The sequence below is a fragment of the Homalodisca vitripennis genome, chromosome 2 (assembly GCF_021130785.1).
Source record: "Homalodisca vitripennis isolate AUS2020 chromosome 2, UT_GWSS_2.1, whole genome shotgun sequence".
Classification (NCBI taxonomy): Eukaryota; Metazoa; Arthropoda; class Insecta; order Hemiptera; family Cicadellidae; genus Homalodisca; species Homalodisca vitripennis.
This window is the reverse complement of record NC_060208.1, coordinates 209,614,676-209,633,880: the sequence shown is the minus strand read 5'-3', so window position 1 is coordinate 209,633,880 and position 19,205 is coordinate 209,614,676. Positions and strand designations below refer to the sequence as shown.

General features: G+C 32.5%; 1 protein-coding gene across 1 annotated transcript; it reads left to right on the top strand.

Moving 5' to 3' along the window:
- Positions 1–1,141: 1,141 nt before the first annotated feature.
- LOC124355375 (S-methyl-5'-thioadenosine phosphorylase-like) lies at positions 1,142–12,598 on the top strand. Its single transcript, XM_046806494.1, has 6 exons — positions 1,142–1,465; positions 5,014–5,159; positions 7,178–7,345; positions 10,299–10,554; positions 10,681–10,890; positions 11,879–12,598. Exons 1-6 carry the CDS (start codon positions 1,448–1,450, stop codon positions 11,936–11,938), a joined length of 858 nt encoding a protein of 285 aa, XP_046662450.1. The 5' UTR covers positions 1,142–1,447; the 3' UTR covers positions 11,939–12,598.
- Positions 12,599–19,205: the final 6,607 nt, after the last annotated feature.

Below are 19,205 nucleotides of genomic sequence, written 5' to 3'. Positions count from 1 at the left end.
TCTTCAATGGAATAATTAGGTGTTGGTAGGACAAAGATAGGTAGGCTATACTTCCATGCACTGCAATTAAACATCACCACCACTGTGCTTGTCACTTGTAGACGTCGATCTGACACATCTATAAATGTTAAAACCAGATAATAGAAGGTCCGAATCACCGATTTTGTAAGACAAATTAGTTTCAGCTAGCACTATAATATCATAGCATGAAGTAGCAAAACTAACAGCAAGTTCAGACATTTTTATACTAAGTATATTGACATTTTGGAAACAACAGTTGAGAATTCTGGGTGTACCGTTGGGAATTAAGCATTTTTTGAGACTTCACGATCTGTGGAACATTATCTACGTACTTGGTTGTAAGGTTTTATTCGCTCAGGCTTCGACGTCTTTTTAATTCGAAATTAAGTGTTTGGAGGTGTTTAATTTCACGTGGAGTTCTGTCTCTAGACATCTTCACCGACGATAACGACCAGTTCAATTGGGATACCGTATTAGCAGTAGCAGAGAAATTACTCAGAAGAGTTGAGACATCAGACTGGCTGATAATAATAACTTTCAGAGACCGTGGACTTCCCGATTTCTTTTTACCATCACGGAAAGTTTTGATAACAACAGGTGCGAATGAGAATTAAGTTCTTTAAGTGTATCAAGATCATAACGCATCCTGCTTTTTGTGTCACTATTTTAGGCTTAAGCCAAATTATAAATAATGCTGTTCTTGAAGCGCCGAGTACCTTCATTTATTCTAATTATCGTTGATTCTATGACACTTGTGTTAGTAATTTCTTCTGAACCCTTTTGTCAAAGTAATTAAAATAGTGTTTCAACAAAAAGTTACACATTTATTAAACACTAATACAAACAAATTAATACATAATGTGTTAATAAATTATCTACGTGTTCATAAATTAACAATACAGGTTCGGTAACGACATTATTAATAAATTGTTTCCATATTACTTTATTGGGTTGAGCATTGAAAGATAAACAGTGTTTACCGGGGTTTCATTGCCAATCCAAATTTATTCAAAATGAGAAAAAATTAAAGATTATGTAAGTTTACGCGAATTTTCCAATCTCCGTGAGCGTGCGTAGCTGTATCTGCTTCTGATGTAACGTCTCTCTGTACTGAACTCACTCACTCACTGAACTGACTGTACACGTTGTATCGCGTTTGATTGCGATAACGTGTAAAGCCGGTGTTTGAAACTTACATTTAGTTGCGTTGGAGTTTGATTCAGGGTGCATTCGATTTTAATCAGCTATTTGTTTGGACAATTGACTAGATTTATACCATTTTAAATAATAGTTTCACGTAACTGTTACTCTGTCGCAGAATAAATTATTGGCAGTGTCAGTAGGTTTATGTTGATTGTTGATTACTTGTTAGGCCAGGACAAGATATTTGAATAGTTCATATAATTAAAAATATATTCAACTAACTATGACAACACCAATCAAGGTAATTCTAATATTTTAATTACAATAAACTTAATGTTATTCGAAAGAAGAAATACAAAATTAAAAATTGAATAACCTAACATTTTAAAACAACTGGCCTACAATTATTTTCATTAGATGGTAGGTATACTGAAAGCCTGTTTTTCCTTGAAGGCTTCTAGTAGAGGATACTACAGGATATCTAGTAGAATTGTTCAACTTATGTTTATACAGTACATTCTCAGAAATTCGTATTGCACTAATTTGGACCTATTATCAAATAAAAAATTCTTTTTGAAAGATCAAAGTTTTTACGTGAATGGTTAGCATAAAAATATTTAACACACTGTGTTTTTGGGTGCGTGCTGCTTAGTATAATGGTTTTGTTTATGTGATGGTGGAAATGTCCATGCGGTTGTGGAGGGAGGAGTGCATCAACCTTCGCCTGTTGTGCTCACCGGCTTGTTACTTTATTTGCATGTCACAGTGAAATAACATGAGCGAAAAAGGTCTTTGTGTCAGTGGAAGGAAAGTGCATTGATGCTGAGAAATCAGCAAAAAAATTGAGTTAGGGTTAGGCGTTGGAACAAGTATAGTTTCAGATAAAAAACCATGAACAAATTTAAAAGTGAAGTGTTTTTCTCAATCAGTGGAAGTGCACGTGGTGAAAGTGAGGAAAACGATGTACAAAGGAAACATGCCGAAGTTGAAGAGTTATTTATTTTTATGTCTCCAACATTTAGTGTGTGTTCCCATTAATAGTCCCATGCTTCAAGCAAAAGCTTTAAAATTTAAACTGGAAATTGAAGGAGGTGAATTTACAGCTAGTGACGGTTTATCCCTTGTATTTTTACTTAATTCAGTTGTAAAATTTCTACATGTAATTTGATTTAACTAGATGTTTAATTTACAGTGTACTACATTGTGTGTATATATATATATATATATATATATATATTGTGCACATAAAGTACATAATCTTGTGTTTTATTATTAAACGTTTAATATTGAAACAAGCTCGTTGTCTTTAGACATCACCGCAAACACTTATTTTCCACCACACATCATCATATTTCTCTGTGATAAGGATAGAAATAATGAGTCATACCAACCTCCAGTAAATCCGTAAATGTAAAGTCAGGATCGGCAGTTCACCACATTAGTCCGGATTTCTGAGAATGTACTGTACATTTAAATTACAATCCTCAATGGATTAATAAATCTGGATCAGTTATTTTGAATTAGTCTTAAGTGTTAAAAAATTCTAATTGGTTGTTTATGTTATAATAGTATAATCAACCACCATAATTATATAAGGTATGAGGATCGATTGTATAAAATTATAAAGTGTAAATAATTTAATAAACTAATTTGGATACATAGTTAAGTTTTCAAATACAATTAAATTCTCTCAACACAGTTTATTAATTGCCGGAGTAGTGATAAATCTTGTCTGAACAGGACATTGTTGCTCTCATTGTCTATCTGTTAATGGTACGAAATTTGTGATCGTTTGATACCCTTTTGTGATAACCGTATTTATTTATTCCAGCGGAATCTGCCACTTTAACACGTTCAATGCGGTTGCGGTAGATCTACTGCACGGCTGCCTCGCGCCAGGCGCGCATGACGTAGATCTACTGCACAGCGCCATTGTTTAGAAAACCCAGTCAGTGTGCTCTCAGCACTCGTCGTGTATGGTTGTCCGTTTTTGCAGCAGCGAACGTGTTAATATGAAAATAATTAATGCAAATTAATTTACATGCAAAAATGAACAAAATATGCCTATATCAAACAAAGAGAAAAGTTACAAGGACAATATTAGTAAACATGTAATGTTTGATGACTGCAGTTACAATAATAACAATACTCATGTGATATACAAGGACATTTCAATTATAATACACTAGTAATAAATATAAACTATGATAATATTAACAATAGATATTACAAAATACAAAGCAAGTATTGGCAACAGCAAGGAAACAGTAACTGATAAATATTAATAAATTGACAAAAAATCACAACAAAGGCATAACTTTTGTAATAAACTATGTAAACAATAACAAGGATAACAGCAAACGAGGGTGCATTAACAATCAAATTGTGGAAAATGATTATCAGAGCATGCAGTGCACGCATGTAGATGTACGTGTGTGTGTGTGTGTGTGTGTGTGTGTGTGTGTGTGTGTGTGTGTGTGTGTGTCATATTCATGACACTGAGATTGTCAGTAATTACACAATGAATGGTTAATTTACTTACTGCAATGGAACCTAATAATATTTTTCATAAACACCAGTGGTTTTATATTTATAATGTACTTCTATTTTTGTTTTCTTATTTAATAAATGATTCAAAACTGTATTAAATTAGGGTACTTCTGTATAATCCGGAGGCCACTATTTTTGGAAGAGTTTTCTTGTTGGGGACCTCAAAAACTACATTATTATTAAGAACAGACTTTATTTGACTTGTTAAATTTTTGACTTTGTTTTATTTCATTGAGGTGAAAACTAAATGACAGAGTAAGCCAGGAAACCTGGGTTTAATTAGAAGATTTAGTCGGTTATTCATTTGACTAAAATAACTGATTAACGAAAGAAATAACTGATTGGTTGGTCGGTTACTAAACCATTCAGTTATCCCATCACTACTGCTCGTGTGACAAATGGAAAGCTATCCTTGAGATAATACCTATTAGGTAATATCGATGTTCAAGAGGGTACCATCACGTATGCACATACCAGCCATCAGTGTAGGCTGCGGTTGTACTCTCTACACTGCGGCAATGAAGGAAAATCGTCTCAAAAGTATACATACCAGATGAAGATTTCTGAGGGTCATCACGAATGCTGTAACTGGCCATCAGTGTGGCTGTGGTTGTACTCCGCACTGCGATGACGAAGGAAAAACGTCTCAAGATAGTATACCTATCAGATAAACAAATATGAAAATGTTTGAGGGTCAGAACACAAATGCTTCTGGTAATTAGCACAGGTAAAGCAGCAACTCTGGTACTTGGTCAGCAAACGACACTGCCAGAAAAATAACCATTTTGAGACTTGATATTGAGTATGGAGGGAAATGAGCTAACCTCTGGAGCTTGGGGGGTCACCTAATGATTTATTTAACATTTAATCATAAATTTATTTTGTGTAGAATTAAAACTTATTTGAGTAAATAACCAACCCATTTTTATTGAACTGAACAATGGTGGTAAGTAATCTAGTCTTATTTATCTCTTAAGCCATATACAATGTACATCCAATTTCATCTAAAAAATAATCGGGTCTCATTTCAGATATTTAAACAATTCCTGACAACATCATCTATGAAAGCAGTTTACTCTGCTGTTTAAAGTAGGTTTATCCTGATGCTAATGTGATAAGCAGTTCTTAGGTTAGTGTCAGAAAGAGTAGAAGGGATTTTTAGTGGGCATATCCAGATTTGTATGGATCTAAGTTTTTCAATAAGGTCTGGGATTTAAACAAGCAAACAACAAGAATTTTAACATGCATTATGTTTAGTTTTGTTCATGCAATACATATGAAGATTTTTGTGTGTTTCAGATTGGAATCATTGGAGGGTCAGGATTGAACAATCCTGATATCCTGGAAGAAGCCAAGGAGATCTTTGTTGACACTCCTTTTGGTGCTCCATCCGATTGCCTCATAGTAGGCAAGATCAAGGGTGTGGACTGTGTGTTGTTGGCAAGGTTGGTAAACATGGATTTCAGTCACATATGGTGAATCTGGTACATTTGGACATCTGGTTTATTAACTGAAATGGTATAAATTATCCAATTTTAACTATGATTGAAGCACTGCTGCTAGATAGGTCTATAGTTTAAGATGACAGAATAAAGCGCTCATAGTAAATTAATAATAAAAATCATTAAATCTATGACAATAGATGACATTATTGACAATCAAGTTTTAGTTACAATTGTTTGACAATTTTTCACTCTTTAAAAGTAACAAGACTTTTTTTAAGGATAAGCCTAATGTAATTTGTCTAAAGCACACTTTGAGTATAATGGAGAAGAAAACAGATTTTTATTTCACCTCTATTAAACACTCTAGAGAATACTGTACTTCATTTGGAGGTTTCTCAATCTTTCAATGAAGAATTCCATCCTTACAAACATTAGAGCTCAGTATAATTTAGATTTCATTTAATTAGTCAGGACTGAGTTGAAAATAGAATAACTACAACTGCAGTTTAACATTTTCAAATCACTATATTTTTATAGTATTTCACCATTTTAATAGTATTTTTTGTCTAGTAGAACAGTTTTATTGAAATTGTAAGAACAGTTAAACATGTGGGTACACAGGACATGTCTTTTATATAGTCTAGGTTTTTAGTCGCAGAACTAATTGGTTATTCATTCAAAGATAAATCTATTAAGTAATTAATTAACCATCGTCTTAGAGTTACAACTAATAACAGAGTTTTTATAGTTGTAACCCTGTACCCTGTAGTGTACTCCAAAGTAGTTCATATCTACTTGTGTTTTGGTTAATAATTAAACCTTTTTAAAGCGAGTATTAGTTAGTAATCGTTCAGTTAAAATTAAAACTGGCTGTTCATGGTAAACAAGGTAGGAATATATAACACAATGAATCGCATAACATACTTTGCTGAGGTTTGATGCAAAATTTCAAGTCTAGCTTATTTCATTATTAGCAGATGGAACATCAGACATAAGCGTATGTGGCAAAGCAAATACATCCCTCCGGACAAACCAAAGAGAAATTGTTTCAGCCAACTGAGTGATAGGCTCTAACAAGGCTCAGACAAATTCCATGTTTGGACATGCATCATCTTAGTACCTGTTGTTGTCTTTGCAGAAATGGAAATATCATGCAAAATTCAAAACGTGCAGATAAAATCTTTCTCAATATGTCTTGCCACTTGATACATTCACATTTTTGTTCATTAAATTGTGTTCCAGACCCAGTGTTTAAATAATAAAAGTCTACACACCAGTCATCATAAAATGATATTAGATCAGTTGGGATAATTGGATATTTATTTTAATATGTTGTGTGTTAAAATAAAATATCTTACGAATATAAACTGAGTTTGTTTACAAAAATTGATTTATTCTACTTTTTTCTCATTGCCCTCATGGTTAAAGTAAAAAAAATAAAAATGTCTTATTTTACCAAGCAAAGTTAGGGCTAAGAAGCCCTTTCTGCACTTAACCTGGGGGACCAACGGCTTAAGTGTGACTTCCGAACCACCATCAACGGCCAGGCAGGTGGGCTGCTTGCAAGGACAGGATCGCTCAGCGGTCACCCATCCAAGCAGCAGCCATGCTCGGTTGCTTGATCCGGTTATCTTGCGATAACCATTGTACCCGCTTCACTACGCCATTGGCAAAATGGTTACCCATAAGCCTAATGTAAAAATATTTGCTATTGCTCAGCCAAATTCCATGGAGTGACATGCACTATAATCGAGCTCAGTGTTTCTCATATAGAAAGTAGCTTAATACACCAAGTCTAATAGGTCAGTTCGTTTTCGAAATATCGTGTGGACAGACGGACAGACAGACAGAAATTAAATTTGTCCAGTCCCACGAGTGATAGGCTTCGCTAATGCTCAACCAATAACTGTAGGCTTAAATTATGAACTTTTTTATTTAAGGTCTATAGTTTGAAAATTAATTAAATTTTAACCTACTTTAGTTTGTTCTTTTTTAAGGTAAAACTATGTTATTTTCAGGCACGGCCGTAAACATACTATAAATCCAAGCAATGTGAACTACCGAGCAAATGTATGGGCTCTTAAAGAACAAGGCTGTACACATATAATCACCTCTACAGCTTGTGGTTCTTTGCAAGAAAATGTGCCCCCAGGAGACCTCATGTTGTTGGACTCCTTCATTGACAGGTGGGTTGGAGCAATCATAACTCTGTGAGAGGTCGTAAGCATAAGCAGTCGTAATGTGGGTCCGTCTGTTAGCGCTACTAGTAGCGTTAATTTTATCAGACTATTTTGGGGCTTTGTTCAAAGGTTTTTTTAATTCACTAAATATACAAATAAGGTGCAATGTATATGATGTTCTAGACATTTTTCTAGAACACTACAGAAACGTCATTGACACAGAATATATTGGATTAACACTATTAGGGTTAATACAGAAAATCTTTCATACAACAAATTGTTTCCTGTACTTATTTTAAAAGTTTTTTATTGAAGATTTTAGCAAATTCTTTATAATTTTATTTTTAATATATACAACAAACTGTAGCTTTTAAATTTTATTTTTTATCTTCCAACTTTTCCGATGTCAGATCACATTGGGAAAGTTGAACGAGATACATTCCTGGAGATAGTACCCAAATTCAAGCTCAGATCACGTTAGTGCTCGTAAAAGATATCTTTAACTTTGGTATTACTAGTACCATATTTATGATAACGTAATCTAAATCTGCTTATATCATGTAATAAGACATAGATAGGAACAGAGTGGCCTACTTTTCTGAGAATTTTAGTTGACCTTATCTGCAACGAACATGTTGTATTTGCTGTCCATACCGTTTTGACTATTTCCACTGAAGACTTAACTAATACTTTTATTTCTTTCATTCAGTTAGTCAATTAGGGTAATCTTTGATTATATTTGATAATAGGGGTATAATATTAGGAAATTATTCGTAGTTTTTGTAAAAAATTTTAAAAGTTGAAAAATGTAATGGATTTATTTGTTTTCTACTCTTATTATTGTAAATTTACTTGTTTTGACTTCACTTATGATAAATCTCAATTATCATAACCTTGGAAATAATTTTATAGCTATACACCATTTGGATCTACAAATAAATAGCTGTCCTGCCCAATGAATGCAATAACATTTAATTTTTCTCCTAATAACTACTTGTAAATATCTTTATAACCATAGATTATGAATGAATTATTCATATAAGCCATTCATTATTTGAAAGGTTTTCTTTAATCTCTTCTTTACCACTCTCTGTAGAAATAAAGAAACTAATTCGTTTTTGGACCTAATTTTGTGTTAACGGTTTGTATAAAACCAGTGTTTAAAAGCTGGCACATTTCCAGACTCCCTCCTCAAGCAATCTAGAGTTGTACCCGTATATAAGAAGGGTGACAAAGTCATCTGCTAGCAGCTATAGGCCCATCTCGATGGTACCCATATTTTCAAAAATCCCTTGAAAAAGCAATGAAACACCAGGTAAGTGAGTTTTTTGAAAGAAATTCACTTTTTTCTAAATTCCAATTTGGTTTTAGACAAGGTAGGTCGACGGTTGACGCGGTCGAGGGCCTTATAAGATCTGTACTTACAAGTTTTGAAAATCATGCTAGTACACACACCATCCTTTGCGATCTTTCTAAGGCTTTCGACTGTGTGCCGCATGACATCCTTCTTTCAAAAATTACACTTTTATGGAGTAAGAGGTGTGGAGCTCAAACTGTTTGAATCATATTTGGCAAACCGAACACAAAGAGTAAATACTCAAAATTCACTCTCTGATATTGCGAAGGTTGTAAGTGGCGTGCCACAGGGATCGGTCCTAGGCCCTTTTCTGTTTTTAATCCTGATAAACGATTTACCATCTAGTTTAAGCTGTAATTCTGTAGTTTTTGCTGACGATACTACACTGTACTATAGTATGCCAAATAAGGATCTAAACAATCTTAGCCTATTTATGTCAAACGCTCTTGAAGAAAGCATACATTGGTTTAAAGCGAATGGCCTATCTTTGAAACCAAACTAAAACACAACACTTAGTTTTTACTCTAAGCAGAGCCCATGTCAGTCACGAAAATTACAGTAATGTAAATCTCCTTGGCTTTGTACTCGACCCTTGTCTAAAACTGGAGTGTGCACACATCCAAAAGGTTGTGCTAGACTAAATGAGTAATCTACTTATTAAGAAACTTTAAGAAAATAAGTTACCAGAGCCACTATTAAAAAATGCTTATTTTGCTTTTTTCCATAGCATTCTGTTGTGTGGGATAAGTGTTTGGGGTGGAAGTCACCATCTAAAAAGTGTATTGTTACTACAAAAAAAAGCAATCAGAATTATGAGAAGGGCGTCATTAAATGCTCATTGTAAAACCTTTTTTTTATTGCTGAGGGAATTTTAACTGTAGTAAATGTATATATATATATATGTATGTCTTAGTAAAGTTAAGGAAAATTTTGATAGTTTTAAGCTGATCTGTGATAACCACCAACATAACACCAGAAATGACTATCAGTTGCAAGAACCCTTCTGTAGGCTAAGTCTAACAAAAAATTGGCTTGATAGTGTCAGTCTTAAAAATGTTCAATAAGTTACCACCTTGTGTTCACCAAGTAAGCCTTTGCAAATTTCGGTCTTCGTGTACAATTTCCTAGTGGTTAGGCCATTTTATGATATTAAGGAATTTTTTTGAGTTACCATCTAGGGAATTCATTACTGCTTTTAGTTCGGGCTAGCCCATTTTTTTCTGTAGGCTACCTTGTTTTATTGATGTGTTGTTTAAAATGTCTATTTTATTGTACTGTATATGTTTCATGTATGCCTGATCTATATTTTAGTGTTTTAAACCAGTTAGATGTTTTTTATTGTAAATGTGTTGTTTTAAACTTTCCGACAAATCAACCATTTTTGTAAATAGTTATGACATGTAGGCATTGTTATGCAACTATATTAATTTGTGTTCTAGGTACATTGATACTGTACTGAATTACTATATTGACATTGTCTATTGCTTGTTAAAGTTTAATGACAGAAAATAAATCTTGAATCTTGAATCTTGAATCTTGTTATTTACAATCTGTTTAAATTGGTTTGAAACAAATTATATTTTAAATGTTTTTATGAACTAGGACAAGAACAAGGATCCAGACCTTCTTTGATGGAAGTAAGGAGGGTTTGCCCGGGGTCTGTCACATTCCGATGGAACCCGCATTTTGTAACTGTACGAGACAGATAATTCTTGAAGCAGCAGCAGACCTGGGTATCAAAATCCATCCAAGCGGCACAGCTGTTGTTATTGAAGGGCCTCGTTTCTCATCGAAAGCTGAGAGCAACCTTTACCGTTCTTGGGGAGCGCACATGGTCAACATGACCCTAGTACCGGAAGTGAGTTATATAGCATTTCAGTCTGTCGCAATTATTGCTAAAGCAGTAAAAAAATGTTAAAGTGAAGTCACGTCATTGTAAAAGTGCTCTATGTCATATTGGTTACTTTTATCCCTCTGATCGTAGGTAGTTTTGGCGAAGGAGGCTGGTTTGAGTTACGCAGCGATTGCAATGGCCACTGACTACGACTGCTGGCGTGAGCATGGAGATGGCGTTTGTGTAACTGACGTCTTGGCCACGTTCAAGAAAAACGTTGAAAAGATAACGAAACTTTTTGTGGCTGTCGTTCCGAAAATAGCGGACAGAAAGTGGGATGATGTGATCAAAAAGAATAAGGTAACTCTGGAGCAATCTATTGTAAATATTAAAATTAATTTATGCGGATATTAAAATTAATATGAGATTGTTGTGTGAAAGTAGCTGAATGTTAATTTTAAACCACTTTATTTTGTTGGTTGGTGCTGGTTATAAGTATTACCACTTATCAAATGATTTAAAGTGTGTCAAACTCTTAAAAAATAAGCATTCTTATCCCTTTGTTATCCTCCCATTTCAACCCTCACCTAAATTAGTGTGTCTGAATGATTGCTAAACTAGTGTGTCTGGATGATTGCTAAATTAGTGTTTCTGGATGTGTGTAGATGATTGATTTCTTTCTTAGGTGAAATTCCTTTATCAATCTCATAAGAAGCGAGTTTTTGTTCTTATACATTGCAGATTGGCTTTTGCCTCCCAGACGAATATTTAAGTATAAGGGTTTTCTCAAGGAGATGATCCTCTATTTTTAAAACTATGATTTTTCATCTTTAAATTTACTTTTAAAAAATTAAAAGAAAATTAAATTAGTTATTTCACTGCTTTGTTCACTGTTTATCAACTAATGATGTACATCAATAGTTTGGGTTTTAAATCATTAACTTATTTTTATTCTGGTTAATCTCGATTCCAACCCTTTTTAATAGTATTTATATTGTTAGTAGTGTTTGAATTCAGTACATAGTGTCGTTGTCACTGCCTGCTTCCATGTCATCCGGTAACACCTGCTTTCTTTCATGATAAAAATCTGCTAGCCAACTGTCTGATATTTTTTTGGAGGTTATAAACAATTAAAACGGTTTTAAAACTTTATATAACTGCCAAGAAAAGCGTAAAGGTTTGTATCAGATTAGCTACTAATAAAGTTGTTCAATATTCAAGCACAATTTTGAGAGTTAGAAGACTGAAATTTAGGCAATACATGACTTGTTGATTTATCGAGTCTAAAATTTTAATTTCAACCAAATCAGTATTAACAGCGAACTGACATTAACAATGTTTGTTGCAGGAAATTGTGGATACAAGTGTCATGATCCCACAGGAACCAACTTCAAAATCTGCCAAGTAATTATTTCGTGTTTAGTAAAATGATACAGTTATATACCACCGCTAATAATCTACTAAAGGGCCATGACACAGAAAGTGTATCTCAGTGCTAGTGGAAAGATACATCGATACACTGCCGTAGTCTTTTTGGAAGTAGGGCTTCAGAACTTTCTTTCAAAGATTAGTTTTCTGAAGAAAGATTTTGTTTGGAATATAATTATAACTGTATATAGAATCAGATTCAGTTGTGATTTATTTGAGTCAAGAGTGGGGTTTTATTTCATAGCACTTTCGTCGTCAACATATTCAAGAGAAGGATCCCAGGGTCAAGCTTCTTTACCAAAACCATCAAGGGAACATAATGAAAAGCTCTGTTAGTGTATATTTACTTTTAGTGTTGAATCAGATAGAACATTTTTTCAGTTTTAAAACTGAAAAACAAGTATTCTGCTTCATAAAATATAGATTGTACTAATTATTTCAATGGAAAGGAAACATCAAATCAATCAATCTTAGGGTGTTTGCAATTGATTCATTGGTGAGCCATGATATATTCATGCAATATCAGATATTACAACAATCAAAGTCATTGTAGACTAGTCAATTGAATTATTTAGTTTGTTTTCTTTTTAACAAACTATTTTTATGATAATAATTAAATAGAATGTCATAGAAATGATCAATTTAACCCTGGTGGTCATGACGGATTGTTTTTGGTACTTAATACTTTGTTTCATCTTATTTTATCATCATATGTAAAATACAACATAAATATATTATAGTATGCGCTATATGTATATTCGGTGTTAAATCCTTGAAATATATTTCTTGTCTATTCTTTTATTTAAACAGTGATTTCCATATATATATATATATATATATATATATATATATATATATATATATATATATATATATGTATATATATATATATATATATATATATATATATATTAAAACTGCCGGTATAAACATAATTCATTCATTTACATATAAAGTGCCTGTATAGCAATTAATGTAACTGGTACCAAGACAAAATAAAATTTAAAAAAATGAAATTTATAAGAAATTATCTTACAAGGTTAATTTTTGTTTTTCCAGTAATTACAAGACCCTACTTTACATAAGAAATCGTTTTTTAAGAATTTACGTAGTAAACATATATTATTAATTCCTTTATTTTTTTTGTTTGTTTTGTATGTATTTATAATGTTTTTATTTTTGTTTCGTAACTGTGTGTTTTGTAAGCATTTTTATATGTATCTAGAATTTTAATTAACCATATAAATAATTTGGTGTACAATCTAAGAATCTATTGTAAAGCTTAAAAATTTGGAGTAAAAGGTGACAACTCATATTTTGTCAACTTTTTAGAATTTGTAATTTTTCTAAAGTAAGTAGTGTTAAGGTACTTTGATACCACAGAATGGTGGTTTATTATTTGTTTGTTTATTAGTTTTGTGGTTTATTAAAATAAAGAAGTTTATATTCATGTCTGTTTCATTTCTTCCTAAACTCACGGTTTTGGTTTTTATTGTCTAAAGCAGAGTTTTCATTTATTTCCTTTTGTTAGAATTTTAATACATGAATATGGAAAATATATTGACACCTACTCGATTTCAAGCAAACATGCCTTAACACTTTGAAAAAGTATAGGAAAGGTTGTAGTTATATAAAACTTTATTATAATAAAGTTTTATATAACTACAATTATTTCATTGCCATTATTGTAGATATCTACAATAATGGCAATGAAATTTGTGTTGTACTTTTTGAAGCAAGAAAAAATTCTCAGATCTCATAAAACTTAACCCTGAGAGCTTGAAAGAACCAGGATATAGACAAGTGATATCTCAAATCCTCTGAATCTTAAAATAGATTTGAGAATAGATTGACAACTTGATTTTGCTGTGTCAATAATGATTGGATAGAAGTAAAGTTCATATTCCACCACTTCCAGTCAATCAACACAATATCACAGCCATTCCATTGTTACGGACGGAACACTCTGAAGGATAAATTTAATTAAATTTTAAGAAATCCTACTCATAGTTTGAAATCATACTGTGGTGTAAGCTGTCAGTTAGATCTGTCAAATTCTGATTGCAATCTGTGTGCCTCATAAAATTATTCAAATCAGTTGTGAACAATGAAACGTCTGTTACGGACAGGATGAAAAAGAACCTCAACTTCATGCAACATTTTCTGTAAAATGTATTGATGCTCAATTTCAAAGAATATGTGTCAGATAACTCTTGTACCGGGTCTCCCATGAAGAGGTTTTATTTTATATTACTTGCCCATTTATGCACCAAACATTTTCAAACTCTACAAAATTCATTAAATAGGTTTTAAAAATATTCTGCGAAAATTAAATGTCCCTAACAATTGTAGAAACACAATGGTGGCATTTTGAAAAACTATACTTTAAAAACATACTGGAGCCTTGCAAAACTTATGAAAAGCAAACTATTAATGAGGAAAGTTAAATTAAGAATTTACAAAACCATGATCTTACCAGTTTTGATGTACGGGCCAGAAGTATGGGCACTCACAAAGAAATCCCAAAAAAAGTTAATAACCTTTGAAAACAAAATACTACTTTAAGAAGAATTTTTGGACCAGTTCAAGAAGGAGACATATGGCGGATCAGGAAGAACAGAGAACTAAGAGAAATATACCAAGATCCCGATGTGATTGCACTGATCAGGAGTAAAAGAATGAGATGGATGGGCCATGTTGCCCGTAGGGGAGAAGATAAAATGATAAAGAAGGTGTGGCGAGAGGAACCAGAGGGAGTGAGGCCATTGGGAAGACCCAGGATCCGATGGAGAGATCAGGTGGAGAAGGATTTAAGAACGATTGGCGCTACACTTGAAGTGGCTCAAGATAGAGGAAGTTGGAGAGACATTGTTGGCGAGGTCAAAAACCATCTGGGTTTCGAGTGGCCACAGGAGTAAGAGTAAGAGTAAGTTTAAAACAGTATTTTTGGTTTTGTAAAATTATTTATTGTCATATTCTAGAGAAATAAAGCATTTCAATCAGAAAATTAGAACATAGCCTATTAAAAAACCTACAAATACAGTCCACAATTATTCAAACTTTAATCCATCCATAGCAACACACTGATAACAGCGTTTAACAAATGAATCGTAAGCTCTTACAAAGAAATTCTGTGGTATCCGAAGAAGTTCCTCTTCAATTCTTTGTTTTAATTCCTCATCACTATTGAAGCTATGAGTATAAACTTATTCCTTTAAGTAACTGCATAGAAAGAAATCACACACAGTTAAATCTAGGGATCGGGATGGCCAATCTAAAAAAATCACTTCCACGACCAATCCAACAGCCTTGTAAGTTGTCATTTAGTAATCGCTTGACAGGATTTGCGAAATGAGGAGGAGCACCATCTTGGACTTGTGAACTGCAATTGTAGGTTTTTTTAATAGGCTAAGTTCTGATTTAAATGCTTTCTTTCTCTAGAATATGACAATAAATAATTTTACAAAACCAAAAACACTGTTTTTAAAGTATAGTTTTTCAAAATGCCACCATTTTGTTTCTACAATTGTTAGGGAGGTTTAATTTTCACAGAATATTTTTAAACCCTGCTTTATTAACTGTATTGTTTGAAAATATTCAGTGCATAAATGGGCAAGTAATATAAAATCAAATGTTTAAATCTCTCCGTGGGATACACTGTACTTAATTGATAGTGTAAATTTGAACTATAGCATCTCTATAAGGGAAAAAACTTGTAAAACAAGGTACATGTTACGGCAGGACACAGAGGATAATATAAATAAAAATACATTTCAAAGAGTACACTTTTTTTATTATCTACAGTTCCAACCAAAAGGAAATTTTAATATTAGTTGATGGGCAGTTTTACTATGTCACACATGCTGGTTTGCACAAAAAAGACAAAATTGAAGAGCGTTATAATCTTAAAGGAATTAATACGGTCTTTCCTTGTCCTAAATAAAATTTAAATAGGTAAAAATCTCGAACCAGTGCATCAGTTAATAAAGAAATGTAAATACCCAATTAGTTTAAATTTAATATAAATATAACTTTTCCAAATTTCCTTCTGTGACACTAATAATATTAGCTGGATCTTTGAATGTTTTAGTTGTGTATTTACATTTTATGGTTATTTTCTTATTTGTTGTGTTTATTGTGCATTATATTCTTATTTTATGCCTGCTGAAGCTGCAGGTATAGAATCCCATGAAATAAAGAAGCTTTTTATCTGTCTTTTTTCATTCCAATAAGTGAAATACTATATATTTACATATGAAAGATATTGTCCCTTACCAAAAGGAATCCTTTTTTCGCATGAAAATCAATACATCTTTGTGACTAAATAATAGTTTTTATTTATTTACATAGTTTTGCAGACAAGTGAATTTGGTTTGTGTCTTTCTAATTTCCTAAGGAAGATCTACAAGAAAATGTTACAAAAAATTTTATTGATTACAAATCTGTGGTTATGCCTTTAAAATTATTCACTACAAGGTAAAATTGGCTCCATTTAGCTGTCTCATCCACCAGTAAAGTTCATAACAAAATCATGTTTCCATCATCCTGTGTCCATCCAAATACAAGATAACTTAAAGGAAGTTAACTTAGAGGGTTGAGATTTGGTGTGAAATACACCTCTACGTAGTCGAAAATAAAGTATAATTAAATTAAATTCTTTTATTTCTTGTAATACTCCTTAATATTATTTAATTAACATATTTTCTACCAGAACTTACCCATGGTGATGTCTTTATCCCAGATTGCTTGGTAGACATTTATGTCAAGTAATACATTCCCTTACAGTTGCTTAAAAAATTAAAACTCAGAATTTGCAAAGCTTTGCCTCAAAATTCCAATTGATCTAGGAAAATAAAACTACAGTAACCATTTGCAATCCTATCTGAAAAAAATTATTTTAATAAAAAAAAACTTATAAAGAACCCAACAACATTTTCCTTAATTTATAAAGCCACTGTCCTGTCCATCTTTATGTGATAACTCTTGGCAGAAATGTTCTACTAGAGAATTGAAATTTGGTAAATACGTTCCTCTAGGTCCAGGGAAGAAATCTTTTTATTTTGGGGCCAAAATGTCAATGAGCGACAAAGTTGCAAGTACCTAACTGCAATGTATCAGTTTAATATTTGGTTTTAGGTTTTAATTTTGAATACAATAACTTGTTTCTATATGTCATTCATTATAGTTCTTCCACTTTAAGAGTAACGTATATTGGCAGTGACCTTGATTTTAAGCCCATAAAAACGGTATTAAACCCTTTTCCATTTTTATTTTTGAGTTGTATAATTATGGGAGGTGTCTAATTTTAATGATATATCATATAATTAACACACATACAAACGCTTTTTTTAGTTTAAAAAATGTGTTATTGGTTATTCAGAAACAATATAAAATTTTTTTGTCATTCATCAATAAATATTCAAAAAGTAAAAACTTTAATAAAAAGTGTTGGATTTTTGTTAATTGTATTTTTAAATGAGACATCTTCCATAAGTATACAACCGAAAATAAGGGTTTAACATTATTCTTATGGGTCAAACTCAAGGGCGATACACTACAATGGCACTGAAGCTAAATTTTGTATTTTTGGTGCACTTATTGAATCAGACATATTCAATCCTATATTTTGCAAGACGTCTGTATACTAAGTACCAAGTTCTAAGGAATACCAACAACATTTCTTCCTGATTTTGTATGAATTGGGTTGATACACTAAAATAACTGAGGTAAGTAGTTTTATTAACAAACATTTTATTGCAATACACAATGGTTTAGTAACTTTGTCTTTCTAAAAAATATATTACAAACATTTCACTACACTAGGTTAAAATTATAAATAGTAGAATATCATGTTTTTGAAATACAAACAAGTAATTCAGAACAGTTTCAGGAGACGTGCAAATAAACTTGTGGAGTTTAAATATTTTACCAGTACTACATATTTAGTGTATTTTAACTGATTATCAAATAGGACAGAAAAGCAGATTTTTTTGTTAAAAAATACTTAATATGTATCAACAGTAGTTTTACTTGTTTTGTAACTATTCGTGGAGAGCATTCTTATGGTCTTATAGTAATACTAACAAAAACTAAAGTGTCTTTTGAACACTTTTATAGAATAAATAAAAGAATAGTTTGTGTGTGTTTTTACACATACAGATTGTGAAAAACTAATTTTGAAAAGTGTACCTAGAAAAGGGATCCACCAGTCCATTTGTCCCTTAGAGGAAGACCCTACTTGGTATATTTAAAATTACCGTTTTTGAAAATGAAAAACATGATAATACAAAAATGTTTTTATTATAATAAAAAAAACATATCACATACTTTAAATTTTTTCTTAGATATATGCCATAGTTATTGAATAATTTCTCATGTCCAAAAAGCTTCTTTCAAAAACCTACTATCTAATGATTAAATGCATTCACCACATAGGGTACGATTAGTTTTCAAAAGTGTTAACGGTCTTTCTTGAAATGATGTTTCCCATGAAGGTGTACGTGGGTTGTCAAAAGATGCCAGATCACAGATTTTTGTTACCCATTAATTTCCTGTTTTACCATCACTCAGCACACCACCACTATAGATTTTACGATTTGAGAATGAATATCAGCTAATTTCATCACTAACTGCCAATGTCGAGATTCTGAGGTTCAAGGGCAATTTGATAGGTCTAGTCTACTGCAGGAGATGACTGTTGGAGTTGGTGGGGTTCGTTCCCTAACCTCAGAGGTTCTTGCTAGCCTCAACAAGGGTGTGCCACCCCTGCCTGCTTTGACTGGAGAGGCTGATTCAGAGTTGGCCTCCCCTTCTTCTGGGGAGACATGACTTTGAGATGTAGTGCCCTAATTCTACCTCATGGATCTTGATAGGAGGTGGCCCCTACCCCCTAATCTTACTATCTTGAATATTCTGTCACTCCGGAAGCAGCGCTAAGGTTCTTATAGGACTAAGTGCAATTTATATGCTTCTTGTCCTAAGAGAACATGAGTAATATCATGTAAATGTTGAGTTTAACTCCAATTCACCTTCCTCTTAGTGCAGCATCTGTAATCTGATGCCACAGATTTGACTCCTGGAATCTGGAGTCATGTTCTTCTGAATAGATACAAAAAAAGTTGATGAATGAAGACGCTTAAAGCGAACTTTTTACATCGTTTCAACACCAAAAGCACCTTGATTACAAAATATAGTGTAATTTAGGTGAAGAGGTATTCTCACTGTCTCATCAGGTGCACAATCTTAAC

Excerpts from the sequence above, each read along its gene's own strand:
- LOC124355375 (XM_046806494.1), top strand. Across the intron at positions 7,346-10,298 it reads TTGGACTCCTTCATTGACAG|GACAAGAACAAGGATCCAGA; the intron begins GTGGGTTGGAGC and ends TTTATGAACTAG. Across the intron at positions 10,891-11,878 it reads ATGTGATCAAAAAGAATAAG|GAAATTGTGGATACAAGTGT; the intron begins GTAACTCTGGAG and ends TGTTTGTTGCAG.